General features: G+C 37.6%; 1 protein-coding gene across 4 annotated transcripts in view; it reads right to left on the minus strand.

Moving 5' to 3' along the window:
* LOC139465750 (semaphorin-5A-like) overlaps positions 1-20,561 on the minus strand; it is a 144,974-nt gene that overhangs the window by 8,039 nt on the left and 116,374 nt on the right. For all 4 annotated transcript variants that reach the window (XM_071247603.1, XM_071247605.1, XM_071247606.1 and 1 more), the window contains exons 9-18: positions 19,284-19,419; positions 17,816-17,955; positions 16,808-17,006; positions 15,707-15,783; positions 14,312-14,448; positions 12,443-12,610; positions 11,421-11,594; positions 10,586-10,765; positions 9,642-9,827; positions 127-318 (exon numbers count right to left, since the gene is read on the minus strand). In XM_071247603.1, the coding sequence (XP_071103704.1) occupies positions 127-318; positions 9,642-9,827; positions 10,586-10,765; positions 11,421-11,594; positions 12,443-12,610; positions 14,312-14,448; positions 15,707-15,783; positions 16,808-17,006; positions 17,816-17,955; positions 19,284-19,419 (1,589 nt within the window). The remainder of the gene's footprint in view (positions 1-126; positions 319-9,641; positions 9,828-10,585; positions 10,766-11,420; positions 11,595-12,442; positions 12,611-14,311; positions 14,449-15,706; positions 15,784-16,807; positions 17,007-17,815; positions 17,956-19,283; positions 19,420-20,561) is intronic.

Below are 20,561 nucleotides of genomic sequence, written 5' to 3' on the forward strand. Positions count from 1 at the left end.
CAAAATCAACCCACTGTTTTCCCACTGAAGTCAGGGGGTTCAATCTCACATAGCACGGCCCATAAGATAATGACATCATCTCTGGGATGACTCCATGCCCTACTCCAGCTACATCAAGATCCTCACCGTAACAAGAATGTGTGTTGCATTGTCTCCCCTCCATCCCGTGCCCAGCACAGTCCTTCCCTCGCCCGATTGGTGGAGGGCTGTCACATGACCTACGTCGCCACTGCATTCCGCCCTCACAGTCCTGATCACACAGGGACCAGTCCGCCCACTCGGACCACCCACCGTCCTGATGTACCAAGTGGGGCGAATCTGAAACATGACAATGTTATTTCATCATAATAGCAATATTGATGACTGACGCAATAATATTAAAAAAATGATTTTGAGGAGGTGTTTATTATTATGCTTTTCATTTTAAGCAAATGTTTTATTTCAAAGTATTCTGTTACCATGGAAACCTAAAACAAATGAACTTTATCAACTGCTTCATCAAATCTGATTTGAGGATTAATGTTTGATAGACAAATTTGAATTTACATCTTAAAGAAAAACTAAAATGAATATTCTTGGTAATTTTTTACCGGAACTGATACAGATGTTTTCAATGAAATATTCTCATATATTCACGAGTAATAATATATACTTTCAAAAACAAAAAAAGTTGGGAAACATGAATATTTTAGGGGATATTTTTTGTAGTGTTGAATAAACACAAAATTTCATAAAAACATATCCTCAAAATATAAATGATACCTAACTTATTTTTTCAGTATATTAATATCAATACCAACAAAATCATTTTGGGGCATCAATTCCATCACATTGCATCGTCATAAACATGATCATTTTAAAAATATGATTAATAATCAATCATTGTTTTATTGATTGTTTTTACATAAATAATACTAGATTTAACCAGATAACATTTAACATAACAGTTGACATCCATAAATTCTCTTCCTTATGTGTATCACTTCTAACTGCCTTTCAAAGACTTACTATTTTTAAAATAATTTGGAAAAAGTTAATGTTAACATTCAACCGTCATGAAATATATGTCATATCCTTTCCCCAGAAACAAACAGTTCAGTACTAGTCACAACAACAATTAGTGGTCAATATTAAACAGTATAAGCTGGGGGAGGGGTTGGGGGTGTTGAAGCTATTAGGTTGGCTGGGGAGATGGGATGAGGCGTATAAGATGAGGACAACTTGTACACGAGAGCTGTGTATACTTTTAACTGTTACTTCTTATTGAAGTGTTTCACTAAGTGGCGAACCATCCTCAATTATTCAGGGTAGTTATCGCCATTCCATTTCCATCAAATAATCTGGACTCATTGCCACCAAAGCTTCGTTTTGGGCGTGAGGGAGTTTGTTTTTACGCTGCTTTCCGCAATATTCCAGCCACCAGAAATGGGATTTACACATTGCACCCATGTGGGAATTGAACCCTGGTCAAAGGCATGATGAGCAAACACTTGAACCACTAGGCTACCCCACCAGCCCTCATTTTGGAAATGATGTCACAGTTCCATCTCTCATATCGCTATCTTAACAAAGGGTTCTCTCCCCTTGATAGACTAACATCTAGTCTCTGAAATGAACATATTGTACAGAAAAAAACAGTTGTTCAGTTATCTTAATAAAAATATAGTAAAAGGAGCCCAGTGACTCTCTTCATTTTCAGATACTGCAGTGAACTAGACTTGCCAAACATTATAGTCTTGCATGGGCTGTATTTGATATATTTGTATCAGGGTCTGTAAGACAGACTATCCCCTTGAGTGTAATTTGATTGGATGGCTTTTAATGGCAACATGAGAGATGAACATGGTTCAAAATGAAGCTATGGTAGTGAATGAGTCTAGGTCATTTATCGTAACACAATGGAGATATACTGCACTAGATAATCAAGGATGGTGGTAAGCTGCAACAAGAAAATTTGTAACTTTGTAATTTTTGTTGTTAATTAGCAATATCATGCGCAAACATTCCAATGTCATTACATATTATTCAAGAACGATGCAATGGTTAGTAGAAACAAAGGATTATAAGGAACGATGATGTGAGACATTTTTATTGAATAATCCATAGTTGAAAGTCATCCTGCATCTAAGACTCTGGTCGTGAGATATCTAGTTCTCATGCTCAGTAAAATTTGGAGAGATTTGCCAGAACATTTTAGATATGCCTCAGAGAAGAAATAGATTTCCTAAAGAATTCAAAGCATATAACCCCTAAACCCCCCAGTAATCAAATTGAAGTGATTGATTGTGGGTTTAATCTCAGGGCATGTTAGCTTGATGTGGCAGTAAAGCCTGAAGGTCTCAATGTTGCCCAGGTGAAACCCACGGAAACACTGTGCTCACAAACCTAGAATTCAAGGTCATGAGGATTGGATCCTTGCATACCTGAGGGACACAACTTGTGATGGCCAGACTCTAGTGCCTAAGACAACTGGGCCATTTTCACTGATGGGAACAACGGTTGACCCAAGGGAGCATGCACAGGCCCTGATAGATGAGGGACTACAGGAAAACTCACCACACACATGAAGCAAAATGACACATACATAATGGTCAGGCGCTGTTGAACAGTTTGATGTCGGATAAAAGATTTTATCATCCAGATTGGCTTTCATAAGAGATATTGCTTGGGAGAGATCAATCGATATTATCCTATGAGTTATTGCTATAAGGAAATTGCATCACAATGCTTTGAAGGCCATTGTGATGTCATTGGCTACATGATGACACAATCAAATGACATCAGTTAAACAGGTGTGCAGGGTTACCATCTGACCAAATAAACATTTACCTGACAAGGGGCAAGAAGAAGGCCTAAAACATTGTCACAAACAATAAACAAGCTATTATCCATAACAGTTTCACGTCTTCTTGTACTCTTAAGTCAAACTTTTCTTTCTTAAAATCTTTGAGGATTCAACTTTAACCCTTTGGGAGTTAGTAGGGGAATGTCTCTAAAAATTATAATCCGACATAAAACTTTTTAACCGTTCCCTTAAACTAATCATCAACAGGATTTATGAATACTTCAGCAATAGAAGAGCATGTCATGTCCTTTCATTTAAACAGTCTTTGCATGACCAGGAATTAATGTCTTTGGTCCTGGAGTTAGCTATTAATATGATATAGTCTCTCGTCATGATGTGGTGGGTTTTCCTGAGTTAGTTTAGTAAATAGAGTTAATATGTTATTGAAACAAAACGGTCTATTTGTTGGTCTTACCTGTGTTACATACGACTTTACAGGTCCATGCATATCCTTACAACTTCCTGAAAAACTTCTCAGAGCATCTTGAATTCATGAATCAAAGTCTTTCAATTATTTGAAACTTTGAAAATGGAGATTTTAGAACTCGGCGTAGTCATTTTCATGTTTTGTGTGTACTAGAATAATCCATTGAGGAGTATTTCTATACAAACAAACTAACAAAGTTTTGTGAATGATGTGTCACACATTATGAATACATAGAGTCAAACTAGTCTATATGTAGGTTAAGTATACATCGATATGTCAATAGTGAACATTCAATAGAGATAGAAGACAAAGGCTGTTAGTCTCTGTTAATGACATAAATACAGTATTCATGTTGCTGATATTATGATTGCTTCTTTGATAGAAATATACAGAAACTATCATTTTCTAAACAGTTCGGATGTGTCTGAAATGTTTTGTGTTTCTTATCCCTATGTGGTAACTATGGTAACATGAAGTTCCTGGAGCTCTGAGCTCACCCCAACATTACAAACCCCCATTCCCCCACTGTCATGTATATTGTCAAGTAGACTCTCTCTCTCTCTCTCTCTCTCTGTCGCCACACAAACACAGACACACGTACATGCACGTCGCTATATAAGTGTAATAATCTTGGATGCGATGTTAAATCCCATTTCACCTCTCTCTCTCTCTCTCTCTCTCTCTCTCTGTCTCTCTCTCTCTCTCTCTCTCTCTCTCTCTCTCTCTCTCAAATATCCCACCTGTCTGTGACTTGTTGTGTTTCTGTCAGTACTATGTCCTGTTCTCATTAACTGTGAAATGATGTAATGGGTCCTAAATATTTCCGAAGTCTTATACATGAGCAGCATTTAAATGAAATCACTGTGTGTGTTGGTACTGGGTTCTATTCTGGTTATGCTCAAGCAGTAATGGTTTGCTTGGTCCAGACTTCATATTTCTGCTGTTAGTGATTCCATACTACATCCATGGTAGTAGACGTGACATGAATACTGTGAAATACTTTGTTACCTTGTTTGGTTGGCCTATCAGTTTTGTGTTGATAGTTCATGATGTGCTATTTCCCTGAAGACACATTGACTATCTACAAGCCAGTGCATCACACGTTCCATGCAGAAACAAAAACAACACATAATATTTTCAGAAAATGTTTATTGTAGGCGTAACAATAATGGTTATTTACAAACAGGGACTATTGTGTGACATAAAAAACATAATTGACAATAAATAAAGGACAATAAATAAATGTTTTCTATAAGAGATGAGGACTGTTTGCTATAACTGAGAAATAGAATATTCATTGATGAAAAGTGCAGATTGGGGGGAAATGTGTCAAAAATGATAAAAAAAATATAATCGTATTATGAAATATTTTCTTATAGAATAATTTGTATAGCATTGAATTGAAAATACACTGAGAGGTAATTCAGATTGGGATATAGAGTATATATGATAAACTTTGTTAATGAATAGTGTTGCATTTTATTCAAAATATGAAAATAAGACTTTGTTTTGTGCCCTATCATTCACAAATTTTGAGCTTTTTTGCATATTTTCATTTGTTGTTTAACAACATGTATACTCTATAGAATGTAGTATAAAGACAATGTTTCACACACTGAAGTAGGTGTGGTTCTTTATATCATACAAATCTTATCCTCTGCACATATAACACACAGGACGAAGTTTGCAAATATTACAATTGAAATGACGAATCTATTATGCATACAATTATTATGACAGCAACATTTTTCTTACCCTTGTCAAATTGAAATACTATCAAGTTGAGGTATTCAAAGTTAAGTGTAATATAAATCTGTAAATGTTTACAGTTTGCATAACTGTAAAATCCATTAATAATCAAAAGTATATACAATTTATGTCTTAATTCAAAATAGAGAAAATAACAGTAATTATTTCTTTTGAATATCGATACTATAACCAGTTTTTCAAGTCATATTTTCCATGTTTCTTTTTCCTTTTAACAATTTGTACACATAAAAACATAACAAAAACACAAATTTACAAAAGAAAACACAACAACAAAACACTGGAAAGATAAGAATACAAAAAAATATTTAATTAATCTTAAACCAAAAAAATCTGGGTTCTGACACTTTATGATATAATTTACACAGCAATATTTACATATTTTTTTTATTTTAATTTTAAAAAATATTGATTTGATATGTATTGGTCAAGTCAAATCAGTTTCATTATATAATGATAACCCTACACTTTGAAATCTTCTTACGTTGAAATGTTGGGGTTTTAAAGATTATTGATCATGCCCTTTTAAAGAATTTTCATCAAGAAAAACATAAGTAACTGAAAATGAATGAAAAGCAGTGATTTTAGTGTTTGTAAAAATTTGACACATGATTTCACATGAACGTAAGCATAACATTTCAAAATTATTCAAAAGACAAATTATGATATTTGACAAATATGCTGCTACCTGAAAAACGGCAGTTAATGCTTTTGATTGGCTCACATGAACATGGAGGTATACTACTCAAAACAAGTTAAGGATCATCCACAATTGGAAGGCTGTGTTGCAATGCCCACCAGCCATGACAGATTAATTATAGTCACATGAAAAAAAATCGGGTGTTCTTAACTTATTTTGGGTAGTATACATGAAACTAAATAGGATGAAACATTCACATGACTTCAAACAGTGATTTGTTTTATAGAAATACATGGAAGACTTGAGGAAATCTTTGAAAAGTGCACAAAAGTTTGAGCATTCTGAAACTGTGTATAATTGCAATTGCAATACATGACTAAAGACAAAGTATGAAAATATTGCATTTTTTCATCAGTTACTGGCCTAAAGAAGATCTGAAAATAGTTCCGGACAAAAATCACCATAATCATCCTGCCATTCCTGTAGTTCATAGTTCCAGAAACATGCTTCAACAAGTCTCCAACTGTGCCTTGAAAAATAGATTCCGCATAAAGGAGACGACAACATTTGTTTATTGACAAGGCCACACCAAATCAATCGTTTGTTCCTCTGATGTTTGTGTCCACAAAAAACAATAAATACTTTCTCAAAGCTTTTAAAGATCTCTCGAAAGATGAAACATGGAAATATAGACTCTTTGGTGAGTGAGTACGTTCCAAAGATTCTTGGACCAGTATTCAGTTCATCACAACATGACCGTTAATTTGATCATTTGACACGTGACACTTTGATGAAACCCAAAGGGTTAGTTTTAGAATTAAGGCTCTATTCAAACAAACCATGCAAGGATTCGTAGAGAGAACTTGTCTTATTCAGGATCTTGATTGAGGGTGTGTACCATGGTGTTCCGTGGCCTTCGACATTAGTCTGTCAATTTGTAAATCTATTTTAAGAGTCTTAACTCCAATGGAATATTTTGGCTCCATACCAAGTTTCATCGAAATCACTGGGTTGTCAATGTTGTATATAGGTGTGATAGTAACTGGAGCTCACACACCTCAATACTGTCATGTAAAATCTACAACTCAGAGTGTCTCCCCACAACTCAGATCTCGTTCTTTCAACATTTCTGAACACATTTTACAGTTGTAGATTTCATAGCTTATTTTGTCAAGTATTGAGAAAGTAAATATCGATGATGGTACACAAGAATATAATGAAATGACACACGAATTAACGCCATAACTAACAGGAACAAGCAATCAATTTGTTATGTCCTCGGCAAGAATTTTCTACATAATCTACAATAATATCATGCACACAAGCCTCATCGTCGGCCTTCAGAGTCATAAAAATATTCATGTAAGAGAAGAGGTTTTGGAAAATTCCAAAATCAGTATATCGTACCTCCGTTGGATACATGTCTACAAAATACTGAAACTTTGTCCCTGGTCTGCTCGCTCCCTCCACATGGTGACGTCAGATTTATGTAAATGTACACAAATGATGTCATTTATACAAAAAGCAGCTACATTATGTACAACTGTGTTGTAACAGCTGATCATCAGCTGATCCGGATACCAGAGCACCACGATTCAAGGTAACCATGGCGACAGCACATCATACTACCATAGCAACATTTCAATTATCAAGTTTACAATAAATATCAACCATGTACATCATGAGAAAAGTGGCATTCATTACACTCCGTCATAGAAACCTTGAGATATTTACATGTTCGTAAGTTTCAAACTTCAATAATAAATACATACTCGCTGAATTTCTTCCATTAGGTAAGAAGATATTTACAATGAAATTCCCAGTATGCAGAATGTTGCCACGGTGACAGGAATAGTCTTCTACACCTTCCTCTTGAAAAGTATTCCGTTCCATGCATGGGTAAAATATTGTATCCACACTTAACTCCAATGGAATATTTTGGTTCCATACCAAGTTTCATCGAAATCACTGGGTTGTCAATGTTGTATATAGGTGTGATAGTAACTGGAGCTCACACACCTCAATACTGTCATGTAAAATCTACAACTCGGAGTGTCTCCCCACAACTCAGATCTCGTTCTTTCAACATTTCTGAACACATTTTACAGTTGTAGATTTCGTAGCTTATTTTGTAAAATATCAAGAAAGAAAAGGTGAAAATCGCAAACAAACATGTCCGTGATGGTGCACAAGTAAAAATGAAATGACACACGAATTAACGCCATAACTGGTGCTTTAGGATTGCACTGTGAAGAAGTCACACACGTCCTCACAACTTCACAAACACAATGAATGAACCATGTGACTTCTACTCCAACCAATAGTCACTGAGTATGAAACATACAGCTCTACACATGCAACACACAAGTCTGTGATTCCGTGATCATCTGTGAGCTTACGTCCTGGAAAGCGTGGTATATGTCACCATGCACTCAAACATGTACATGCCCTCACAAAAAGTCGCTAGTTCGGCATGCGGCATGGCAATATCGAGACATACACAAATGCAACTTGAATATTGCACATAGTTCCGAGGCAGTCACAGCTTGGCAACATTTCATCAACCCTAATCTATTTACATTTCTATGAGTTTTGTATAAAACCAACCGAAAAAGGGCCTATTTCCACAATTGTATTCTGGTTACAAAATTTTCTTTCTTTTCCATAATTGTTTTTTAATCTGCAAATTGAAGTTTATAATCTTGTCCATTGACACAAACCTGCTGTATACTCAAAAAAATATACTTAACAAAAAAGTTGGGGGACATATATTTGGGGGATATTTATTCATTGTGAAGACTGTGCACACAATTTCATATAAATATCCCCCCAAATATTTATGATCCCTAACTTCTTTTGTTCAGTTTATTTTATGTGTTTTACCCTTCATGCATACAAAGGTTGTACTAGGTGTATTAAAATAAAATGTTTGAATTTTGAATAAAGTCGTTGATAAACTTGACCTGAGAATTTGGTTGTAATATTGTGATAACGGGGTTGATATCCCATGATGCCTAAGTTATGACTGAATAATATCGCTGATCGAGACTTTAACTAAAATTGCTGTCATATCCGCCGTTGTCGTTTTTCTGACACTATTTTCTTGACTACATGTGATTGGTCTATATTTTTCCAACTATTTCTACATTTTGTACAACTTTTACAACTTTATATATTTTTGAATCATCTGCTGGACAGTTTACATGATAATATTTCACTCTCGCGAGGATTTCTTGTATTTATTTCTTACTTCTAGAGATTATGCTGTAGCTAATATAGATGGAATATATTAAAAGGGATTTTTTCACATTTATACATATTTGTACACTGACACTATATCAATATGATTGTGAGATATTGTGCATTGTGAAAAACATGCATTAACAAGTGAAATACTGAAATAATTTTCTTTGCTTAACAAAATGTCCCTTTGTTGTAATCAGTTGGAAGGAATATAGCACTGATAACATTTGGACAATGGTGTATCTGTTGATCACATGACATGATTAGACTGTTTTTCGGAATTCTTCAGATTTGAGCATTTGGCGACACATTGCTTTGATGGTGGTGGTGTTCCGCGATTCCTGTCATGATCCCAAAAAGGGTCTCCCCTTCCATTCTGATGTTAACGTCCAGCAAAATTAAAAAAAATGGAAATTAAAATCTAACAAAATAAAGCCATGAATCTCTGTGATGAATCTTGTAGCCAATCAAAGTTGAATGGTGGTGTTAGTACGACGGTCTCCTCCGGTATCTTCTCAGTGACAGCAGAATTAGCATGATCTCGTCAGCGGACCCCTCTAGTCATCCGTAGCCGCACTTCTGACACACCAGGAACACACCCAATGTCCGACAATTGCAGTACTTTTTGAACAGTTTTCTCCTAATTCTACAGAACTTTTTGAGCACTCTATCTACGGAGGAAAACGTATCTACGGATGTAATCGTATTCTTCAGCTCACCTGGCGTGTAGCAGCCGCGGTCGTTGTTGAAACAAAAACGGGCCTGGCTCTTAGAGTACTTGGATTTAATCATCTTGCGATCTGGTACCTCCGCCTGGCATGTAAACCTAAATCTCTGCTGGAAATATCCTCCCTTAGTTTCATTTGTCTTCACCCAGGGGCTCCATGGCGTCAGCTTGACCACTTCTGCAAGGAAAATTTCAACAGTTTAATCAAATACTGATGATGGCAATGTTATATTGCCGGTAGTCATTTCTATGCTGAACATGGTAAGCTGCAGATTCTATTGTCCAAGTACCTGACAACAGAAATGTTTTTGTTACACTGTCAAACATTAATAGCATGAATATATCACCTCAGTTTTAAATGAATATGGCCCCGATTTCTCCAGACAATCTTAACTGAGTTTTCATTTATGGCTGAGTTTTTACTCCGAATTTGGAAAAATCAGCAAAATGCATTTCTTGAAACAAACTTATTCATAAGAAATGGTAGAATATTCATTCACCTGATAAAGGAGCAATAAGTTGTATAAAGAATATAAGAAGTTGCTGTCCATACAAAAAGTTTCATGTTCTCCCAACTTCTAAATGCCTATTAAAGACTCGAAACTGTATTATCATGAAAAAAAAAGAAAAGAACTGTGATCGATCTCAACTGCTGAGTTTGCTTTGGTAAAGTTTGAGATTTGAGTACAAACTTAAGTTTGTTTCGAGAAATTGGGACGTCATTTACTATGTCTTTGTTTCCATTTTTGGTAATCCTTCCGCCGTCTGCCATGAGAATATTTGCTGCTGCTGCCATGGGCCCCGTTCCACAAAGCAATCGTAGCGCTGAGATGATCGTAAATCACATACTTTAGCATAGGCTTACGACAGTCGTAGCGCTACGAACCCTTTGTGGAACGAGGCCCTGGCCACTACTGCATCAGCAGGCACACTTACTATCACAGTTCTGGGTGTTGCACATCCTCATCTCCTCCTTGTTGCCGATGCAGGGGATGCCGCCGCGACTCAGCTTGGGCTGGTCACATGTCCGCCGCCGCGTCTGGATGCCGCCCTGACACTTGGCCGTGCATGTACTCCACCCGGACCACTTGGACCACTTGCCATCAATAGGGGGCACTGACAACAGCAGATACAAATCAGCACTTGTCAAACACTTCTACGACATCTAATATACGTCACAAGTCAGTGGTCAGTCAAATTTGGGGACTATAGACAGTAGTCAGTCAAATTTGGGGACTATAGTCAGTGGTCAGTCAAATTTGGGGACTATAGTCAGTTGTCAAATTTTTACGGCTTAGTCAGTAAAAACATAGTGACGTGTGGCTGGTCCAATGAAAAAGCACCTGACAAGCTGTCAAGTTGAATCTAAATTGCGAAATCATTCCTATGCGAAAGCGGATCTTTTGTAGGAAAACATGGGAACAGCTGGTTCTGGTTTCGCTTCATTAGTGTAATTCATGTTTTGCACATACCCACACTGACCACATTTCTAATGCCATTAGATCTAGTTACATGCAACTTTTATGAGATATTATCATTATTACAACAAGAGTAAAGTCTTAATTTACTCGAAACAGACTTTTTGGACATTTTCCTTTATTTTTTTATAGAAAAATTTGACTCATCTTACTTTTTTTTTCAGTTGTTTGTTTCTAAACAGTATATCCCATCAAGACCCCATCTTAACATTGACCTAGGACTGACATAACATTGATGTTGCTTTGTGGAATGGGGCCCCGCTGGGGTGACCCACACCACATGAAGTACGTACATTTACACGCTGGGAGACCTGAACACAGCTGGCTGTCAACATGGCGGCCCTCACAACCGAACCCACCATGTCGAGGGGTGGGGTTGCTGCAGTATCTCTCGCGTTTCTTGATGGAGTAGCCGCACGTCTTGGAGCAGCTGGACCAAGGGGTCCATGGCGTCCAGGCTCCATGAACTGGAAACACAGGGGGACACTGTCAGCATTCTTATCCTTACTGAACCCCAGAGCATTGATTGGGAAATCAAAATATAGTGAGACCAATCAGATTCGACATGACTAGTGGGGGGCACGAGTGGCCCAGTCGTCTAAGGCGCTGCGATTCGCTGTGCAGAGTTGCGTCCCTTCGGGCATACCAGAAACCTGTGATTGTGGGTTCGAATCCCGTTTGCCCCGATTATATTTCTAGGTTTTTCAGCACCATACCCGTGCTTGTGGGTAAGAGGTAAGAGACCTGCACCACTTTGGGCTTTTCTCCCACATTAAGCTGACACGCCGAGATATAACTGGAATACTGTTAAAAGCGGCGTTAAACCCAACTTACTCACTCACGACATGACTAGTCCAGAAGTACAGCTTTCTGAATAATTCGGTTTCGAGTATCTACATGTGAACATTATTAGGTTTTGTTTGTTTGTTTGTTTGTTTGATTGTTGTTGTTTAATCCTGCACTCAGCAGTATTCCAGCAGTCAGTAAATAATCGAGGTGGATCTGACAATCAAGTGATTGACATCATGAGCTTTGAGCCCACAATTTGAATACGATAACATGCATCAAAGAACCTGGTCACCCGATCCCATTAGTCGCCTCTTACAACAATATATACATGAACCTATATTCTTATCCAGAATACCCACATATAATACATTATTTACAATACAATAAATAATGCATTAATCTGTGAATTTGGTAGTCCAGATGATTTCATTCAGAAAGGTACTGAAAGGACAGAAATATGTCACTTTTCGGATAGAAAAGTTTTGGGATTCAAACAGTAAAACAAAGCTAAGATCGAACATCTCACCTGAACAGTTGGTGACTTCAATGGAGGCTCCAGAGCATGGACGCCCACCATAGTAGGGTTTGGGGCTATCACAGTTCCTATGGCGACACAGACAGTCCTCCCCGGCCTGGTCAGCCCCAACCTGCTCACACGGACTCCAGTCTGACCAGTCTGACCAGTTGCCGTTCACTACGGACACAGAAGGCAACATAAGCAATACTGTCCACAGCTTCTAATTCTGATTGGCCAGGTGCTGTTTACTGGGGACACAGAAGGCAACATAAGCAATACTGTCCACAGCTTCTAATTCTGATTGGCCAGGTGCTGTTTACTGGGGACACAGAAGGCAACATAAGCAATACTGTCCACAGCTTCTAATTCTGATTGGCCAGGTACTGTTCACTACGGACACAGAAGGCAACATAAGCAATACTGTCCACAGCTTCTAATTCTGATTGGCCAGGTGCTGTTTACTGGGGACACAGAAGGCAACATTAGCAAAGCTGTCCACAGCTTCTAATTCTGATTGGCCAGGTGCTGTCTACTGGGGACACAGGAGGCAACATTAGCAAAGCTGTCCATAGCTTCTAATTCTTATTGGCCATTTACCATTCACTGAGGACACAGATGGTGACATTAGCAATACTGTCCATAAGAATTAGAGATATGTGATTGGCCAGATGGTGTTTACTGAGGACACGGCAATAAACGTTTATCAATACTCCTACAAGATATCAATATCTGATTGGTCAGTTACTCTTTAATGGGGACACAGGAAAGGATAAATGTTTAACAAATATTTCATTAAGATCTAGATATCGGTCAGGTGCTGTTAACAGGGAAAAAGGATGTTTATCAATATTGTTACCAAGAAAGTGAGATCAGTATTTTGCTGTGGGTATCAAACAATCTTATTTTTATTATACATTTATATACCGCAGGTATCCTGGTACAGTATCTGCTCAAATGCGGTTGATTAGTTCCCTAACCAGTGGATCCATTTGCATTCCAGTTATCATTCTCAACTCCTTGGGGAGTATACAACCCAACCTGCCTATGGGCGCTAGAGGGTTTTTACATCCACGTCACAATCAGGTACCCATTCCCTACTGGGTGAACAGAGGCACATTTGAACTAAGTCACTTGCCCAGGGTGACACCAGACATTTTGACACTTATATTTCAGGTGTATGTACGTATTCATGTTTTAAAAAAAATAAATAATAATTGTGCCAGAATTCAGGTGTCATAAGAGTGACATACATACTTATGTAACAATCTCTATATCAACCGTCTGCTCAGTCATGGCATGTGATGGGACAGTGTCCAATCTCATTAAAATCAGATCTTAGTTCTTGCTACCGCTAAACAAAGATCTGAAGACATCCCATTAGGGGTCACGTCAGAATGACATTTCATCCGACCAATCAGAGCATCACTTACCAGATCATGAAAGTGACAGTCTGAATGTGATTTCTAATCATACAACCTCAAAAACTTTAACACGGTGTATTCCGATAGTTACGGGTTTAACGACTGAATCCATACAATCTAGACCATCTATTAGCCATTCCAGAATGTTCTTTTGTTTAGGTTTCAAATTTGTAATCGAGAATTTGTCAAAATATGTTGCGAAGCCTAGACGCCAATTTGAAATTAGTGCCATGCACAAGAAAGCTGCCTTCTGATTGGTCATTCCATTGGTCAGTCAAAGTTTGCGCAAGGTCGGTCTGACGTGACCCATAATGGGATGTCCTCAGATATTTGTTTAGCGGCAGCTGGAACTAAGATCTGATTTTAATGAGATTGGGACAGTGTCTGGCCTGCTCCTCCAACAATTAATGGCTGATGTTTCCTTGTGGACACTTCCAGTACAACTGTGTGTTCCTACCTGGATACTGGACAATAGGACAGGAGACGATGTGTTGGTCCCAGGTGACCTCGTGAGGGTTTCCGTGAGGGGCGCGGGAGCAGGTGTTGTTCACAGAGTCCCAGCCGCAGTAAGGATCCATGGAATTCACACACAAACTGAAATTGCCCCAAAATCGGTTATAAAGACCTTCAATCTTAAGTGAGTATGGTTTTACAAAACTTTTAGCGATATTCCAGCAATATCTGAATACAGAAGACCAGAAATATTAAGTCTTTGAAAGGCAATTAGAAGTGACACACATAAGGAAGAGAATTTATGGATGTCAACTTCTTTATTATGAGGAATACAACGTTTCAGAGTATATATACTAACTCCTTCATCAGGTAAATGAATGCTATGAGACAGCGAGCATATATATGTTCATGTAAGAACAACATAAGTAATAAGTTAACAAAAGGTGAAAAAGGGAAGTCATCAGATAATAGGTGCTGATATGTGATTAGCAATGGACAAATGGACAAATGGCCAATAAACTGTTGGCTTCCCTTGTTAAGTTTCCACCTTTGTTATCTTATTCCTTTTGTTGTTCCTACCAGTACATATATATGTCCTCTGTCTCATATCATTTATTCACCTGATGAAGGAGTAAGTATATACTCCGAAATGTTGTGTTCTTCATAATAAAGAAACTTAATTCTCCATAAATTCTCTTCCTTACCAGAAATATTTTTGTACACATTGTACCCATCTTGGCATTCAAACCTGGCCTTTGGCATGTTGAGCAGATATTTAACCTCTAGGCTACCACTGACCTTCCTTCATCTAAGGGGCTGTGGGTAGCCTAGTGGTGCAAGCATTTGCTTGTCATGCTGAAAACCTGGGTTTGAATCCCTACATGGGCACAATGTGTGAAGCCCATTTCTGGTGTTCCCCACCGTGACATAACTGGAATATTGCAAAAGTGGCATAAAACCATACTCACTCACTCCTTCAATTTAAAAGTTATTTATACTTACAAGCATACAAAATCTAAAACATTTTGACGAAAAAAATTGCAACAATTAAAGATTTACTGATGACTAGGGAAATATTAAAGAAAGAGAGTGCTATAATTCCTGATTGCACAAATCAACTCCAGCTCAACACCACTCCATAACAGAAATTGAGTGAGTGAGTGAGTTTGGTTTTACGCCGTTTTTAGCAATATTCCAGCAATATCATGGCGGGGACACCAGAGATGGGCTTCACACATTGTACCCATGTCGGGAATCGAACCCGAGTCTTCGGCGTGACGAGCGAACGCTTTAACCACTAGGCTACCCGACTGCCCGCTAACAGAAATTGAACATGCAGTCACTTGAATATATGACCTCTGGTTGAAGAATACGTAGTGTGGCGTGACTTTTGACTTACTCGCTGTCTGTGAAGCGGCTGCATCTTTCAACAGGGATCTTAATCACCCTCCCTTGGGTGGAGATGAAGATTGCACCCTGGGAACAAATATGGCTTCCATAAATATATTTTAAATTATAATATTCAACATGAAAATATTTTCAATAATAACATTCAACAGGAACATACTTTCAATAATAACATTCACCATGAAAATATTTTCAATACAATAACATTCACCATGAAAATATTTTTAATAATAACATTCACCATTAATTTTTTTTCAATAATAGCAGTCACCACGAAAATATTTTCGATAATAACATTCACCGTGAAAACATTTTCAATAATAACATTTACCATGAAAATATTTTCAATAATAACATTCACAATGAAAAGATTTTCAATAATAACATTCACCATGAAAAGATTTTAAAAAATGACATTTAACATAGTATGTTTTCAATAATAACATTCAACATGAAAATATCTTCAATAATAACATTCAACAAGCAAATATTTTCAATGACATTCAAAATGAAAATATTTTCAGTTGTAACATTCACCATGAAAATATTTTCATAATAACATTAAACAAGAAAATATTTTCAATAATAATGTCAAACACTGGATTGAATCAAGTCTGTCTCACAGTCCATGAACCATATTATTAACCCTTCCACCCAGCTCTGACTGTAATGTTATAACCCTTAATGAAGCAAGTCTAGATTATACACAGGCTCTGAATCGCCCATCTAACTGGGCTCCTTTTCATTTTAAATTTCGTAGTATTTTGGGAGACTAAGCGTTAGTCTAGAGTGAATATAGTGCTGGATTTGTCATAACAGAAAGGAAAGTAATATTTTCATGAGAACTTTTTTATGTTACTGGTATGTTAAATCTCAAGGCAATTCAATTTTATTTTCGTAAATATGTGTCTGATCTCAGACGACTGAAACATTTGTTACCATTGTGCAAGAGTGTGACAACAACGAATGAACATTTCAAGACTGAATCATGGGATCAGACAAAGTTTACAGAAAACTATGGTTAACCATACACAATGACCAAGTTATAATTCAATGAATTCTAAAACTAAGGACTTTTTAAAATGCAATTTACCGATTCTGGAGAGATTTTCATGGCTTTTACTGGCTTAGGTTCCCCATTGGGGACAATCTTGATCTCCTCAATAAGACAGGTTTTGTTGGAGCGAGGAACCTTGAACATCTTCCGGATCTTTCCATCGGCTGTAGCCAGAAACACCACCTCATACAGGTCCATCTTGCCGTACACAAAGTCCACCGCAATATGAGTCCACCTGTTATGACCAAATTCAAACAATTCAACTGCATTTCTAGTTAAGGCATTTATTTGCTAAAAACCAGCTTGTCTGGGTGAAAACGTCAAATAATTGAAGCATTTGCAATTATTATTTCTCAAATTGACAAGTATAAAGTTGTTGCCGTGTATAGCAACAAAAAATAGACTATGAAATTATTTACTATTAATAAGCACCAAGTACCTGCATCCATTTCTATCAAAGCTGAGTTTATTGTCCATCTTAGTTAGAGACTATGATCATTATGCACTGAATCAGTTGTCTATTTTTTATAGTTTTATTTTTTTATATTGCTTTAAAAGAGAAATATGGGGAAAATAAGAACAATATTGGATTATCTCAATTAATTTAAAAGTAAGTCGGAAATGCTTATCTCTGATCAGCTGATCAGTACATCAGAAAGTAAAAAGAATGTGTGGTCTTCCTTTGTCAGCCATGTCTTCATGTATTTAAACATCAAACAAACTCTTTTATCCTCAATTATAGGTACCCCAGGGTAGTCATCGAGCACTCATTACAAATGCTAAATGATAACAATTCGAGGCTTACATATTTTAAGCATCGCAGGTTTTTCCTATCCATAAGCCCTTGTTTTATAAGTACTTAATCAAGGTGTTTGTAAGGCATACTACACTGACAACATGAGCAGAAGGGAAATTCCATGGTGATGCATTTAGATCATGTGATACTTTAGATCTTCCGGCCTTTGAGTATTGCTTGATGACTTCCTTTAAGTCCTAAAGTAGACAATTATGATCCCTGATTAAAACTCCAACATTGGCAGTTACCTCTCGTTCTCCCCGAGGAACAGTGGGGAAATGGTATTGGGTTGTATGGCATCGTCCATCAGCTGGTACATGTTGGCTGCCTCTAGTTTGCTGGCTGAGGTATCTGTTGACCGTTTACTTCCACTGCCTTGGCTGGGGCACTGCACACAGATGGACAAAATATTGTATTGGCGATAAGAGAGTGAGTGAGTTGGGTTTAATGCTGCTTTATGACATGGTAATATGACAGTGTGCTATCTTAATAGCTGATATAAAGCCCCTTACTTCCACTGCCTTGGCTGGGGCACGACAGAGCACATTGTGTGAGTGAGTGAGTGAGTTGGGTTTAATGCTGCTTTGAAAAGTATTTTGGCAATATGACAATGTGCTATCTTAATAGCTGACATAAAGTCCCTTCCTTCCACTGCCTTGGCTGGGGCACGACAGAGCACATTGTGAGAGTGAGTGAGTGAGTGAGTGAGTTGGGTTTAATGGTGCTTTAAACAGTATTACTGAAACACAATCACAGCTTGACATGGAAGGAAACCCCAAAGTAATACATTCTTAGACCTTTGACACTTCCGTAAAAATGGAAATTCGAACATATGAACACAGGTTTTTGGCTTGCCTAAGGGACACAACAAGTTCTGCCATAAGCAATTCAAGATGGAAGTGATATAGAAGCATTGCGGGAACAAACATGACTGTCTCCATGAAGGGTGGTGAGTTTTACGCTTAGGTCGTATTTCTGTTATATCAGGTCATGCCACATACACATGACCTGAAAGCCTAGCGTGGAGCAGGTCGTAGACATCTACCACCTATGAGTGTTTGTATGGTGCTGACAAACCAATGGGTCATAATGAAGGCAAATTCCAAGGATTCAAACCCTGGACCAGGGCCCTGTTCTACAAACCAATCTAAGTGCTTTGACTATGTTAAAGTATGGGAATTATGAATGGGAATTAATGCTACGACTGTTGTAAACCAATGTTAAAGTTTGGGAGTTACGATCACCTTAGGACTCAGGGTCTGTTCCTCAAAGCAATCTTAGCACTAAGGTGATCATAAGTCCCATACTTTAACATAGGGTTACGATCATCGTAGCGCTAAGATCGCATTGAAGAACGGGGCCCTGATTGCTTTGTGGAACGGGGCCCACCACACAGCAGCTAGATGGTGCTACTCAGGTATGATATATGTTTCCTGACGCAAACTGCCAGGAAATAGTTTATGATAAAACATGAAACGTTTGTGTCATCTTATCTAACCCTAACGTGGTCTAAGGTGTCTTAATGCCTGCGATTTTTTTTTTGTGGAGTTTATAAATCAAATCATAATTGGGTGCAGCAGGTGTATATGCTTGAGGTAAGAAATATCCTCTTTAGGCGCTGAACGATAAAACTATGGAGCAATGATATTTGGTGCAATGAAAAGAGCAAACACTGATCCATAAGTCTGGAAGTACGTCTGCTCGTTCCACACCTACCCTCTCTAATGGAGTGGGGTTTTCATGCTTCATCCAGGCAGACTTGGCGTTCTCCTGGTACTTGAACGGCCCAATGAACGTCTTCTGGAACGCGGACATGTTATACACACACACAGCCGACCCCGCTAAACTATTCCTGAAATTAAACAATCGAGAGCACAGATAATGAAAAAGTATATCAGGTTTAGTGTGATAGTGCATAAAATAGTCCAAAGTATGCCCACAGCTTGAAGTGTTAAGGGGTAGATAAAGACATCAGAAGCTATTTCATGCCAATATTGAAAGAATATTCTTTAACTTCTTTTGAGTGGTATATAATGCCTCGATTTGATAAATTCACAGTTATGATTCTTGGTATCTTCGCTTAGACGGGAAGGTGGGGGTGGGTGGGGTGAATTTTTTTTAGACTGATTATGTTTATAGTCAATGCTTCAAACAAAACATTTTCTTCTGACAAAAAGGAGGAGCCGGAAATCCTCTTTTTGTCCATTTTACAGAAAATACAGTATGTCTAGTGAACGCTATATGCTTGGGAGTAAACCATGATGAAAAATAATTATTTCTACGAGCATTAAAAGGTTTGATTATTATTACAATATTCATGTTGAACTGTGGATTGATATCTCAATCACCATAAAATCGGCAGCTACACACACGCATGTGTATGCACGTCGCCATTTAAGTGTAATAATTTCATCTCACCTCGCCTATTATTATTATTTTTGTAAATCCCTGACCATGTCTCCCACCCCACAGAAAATCAAATGTTGTACCCTTATATTGCAATATTGTATTGTGAAGTACCTACAACAGAGAGCTTACTACATACAGTTTCACACACTACAGTTTTACACAAGCTGATATCAAAGGACTGCGTAATTCATTTCAGGCCATCACGTTCACAAGCTACCAACTTATATCAGAAAGAATTTAAGCTCTTGAACATCATGTTGCTAACCAATCACAGACACATAAAATCCTTGTGTTCCTTGATGAGAGTTATCTCCCTTACACCCTAGTTACCCTTGATCACATGCACCAAAATAGTTCTCTGTTGTTCAAAAGATATGATGTGCTATTGAGATAGAAGCATAATAGAAGTTATGATATAATATATTGAGTAGAAACAAACTTTGAATATTATTTTTGTTATTTCCCAAAAGATGATCTCCTTTATCCTTTCTCATATGTCGTACATGTGTTAAACAATTTATTTAACTTTGTGATTTGGGTATAGTGAGCGTACATTTCCCCTAACCACCACAGACACAGACACAA

The sequence above is a fragment of the Haliotis cracherodii genome, unplaced genomic scaffold (assembly GCF_022045235.1).
Source record: "Haliotis cracherodii isolate W230 unplaced genomic scaffold, xgHalCrac1.p SCAF_18, whole genome shotgun sequence".
Classification (NCBI taxonomy): domain Eukaryota; kingdom Metazoa; phylum Mollusca; class Gastropoda; order Lepetellida; family Haliotidae; genus Haliotis; species Haliotis cracherodii.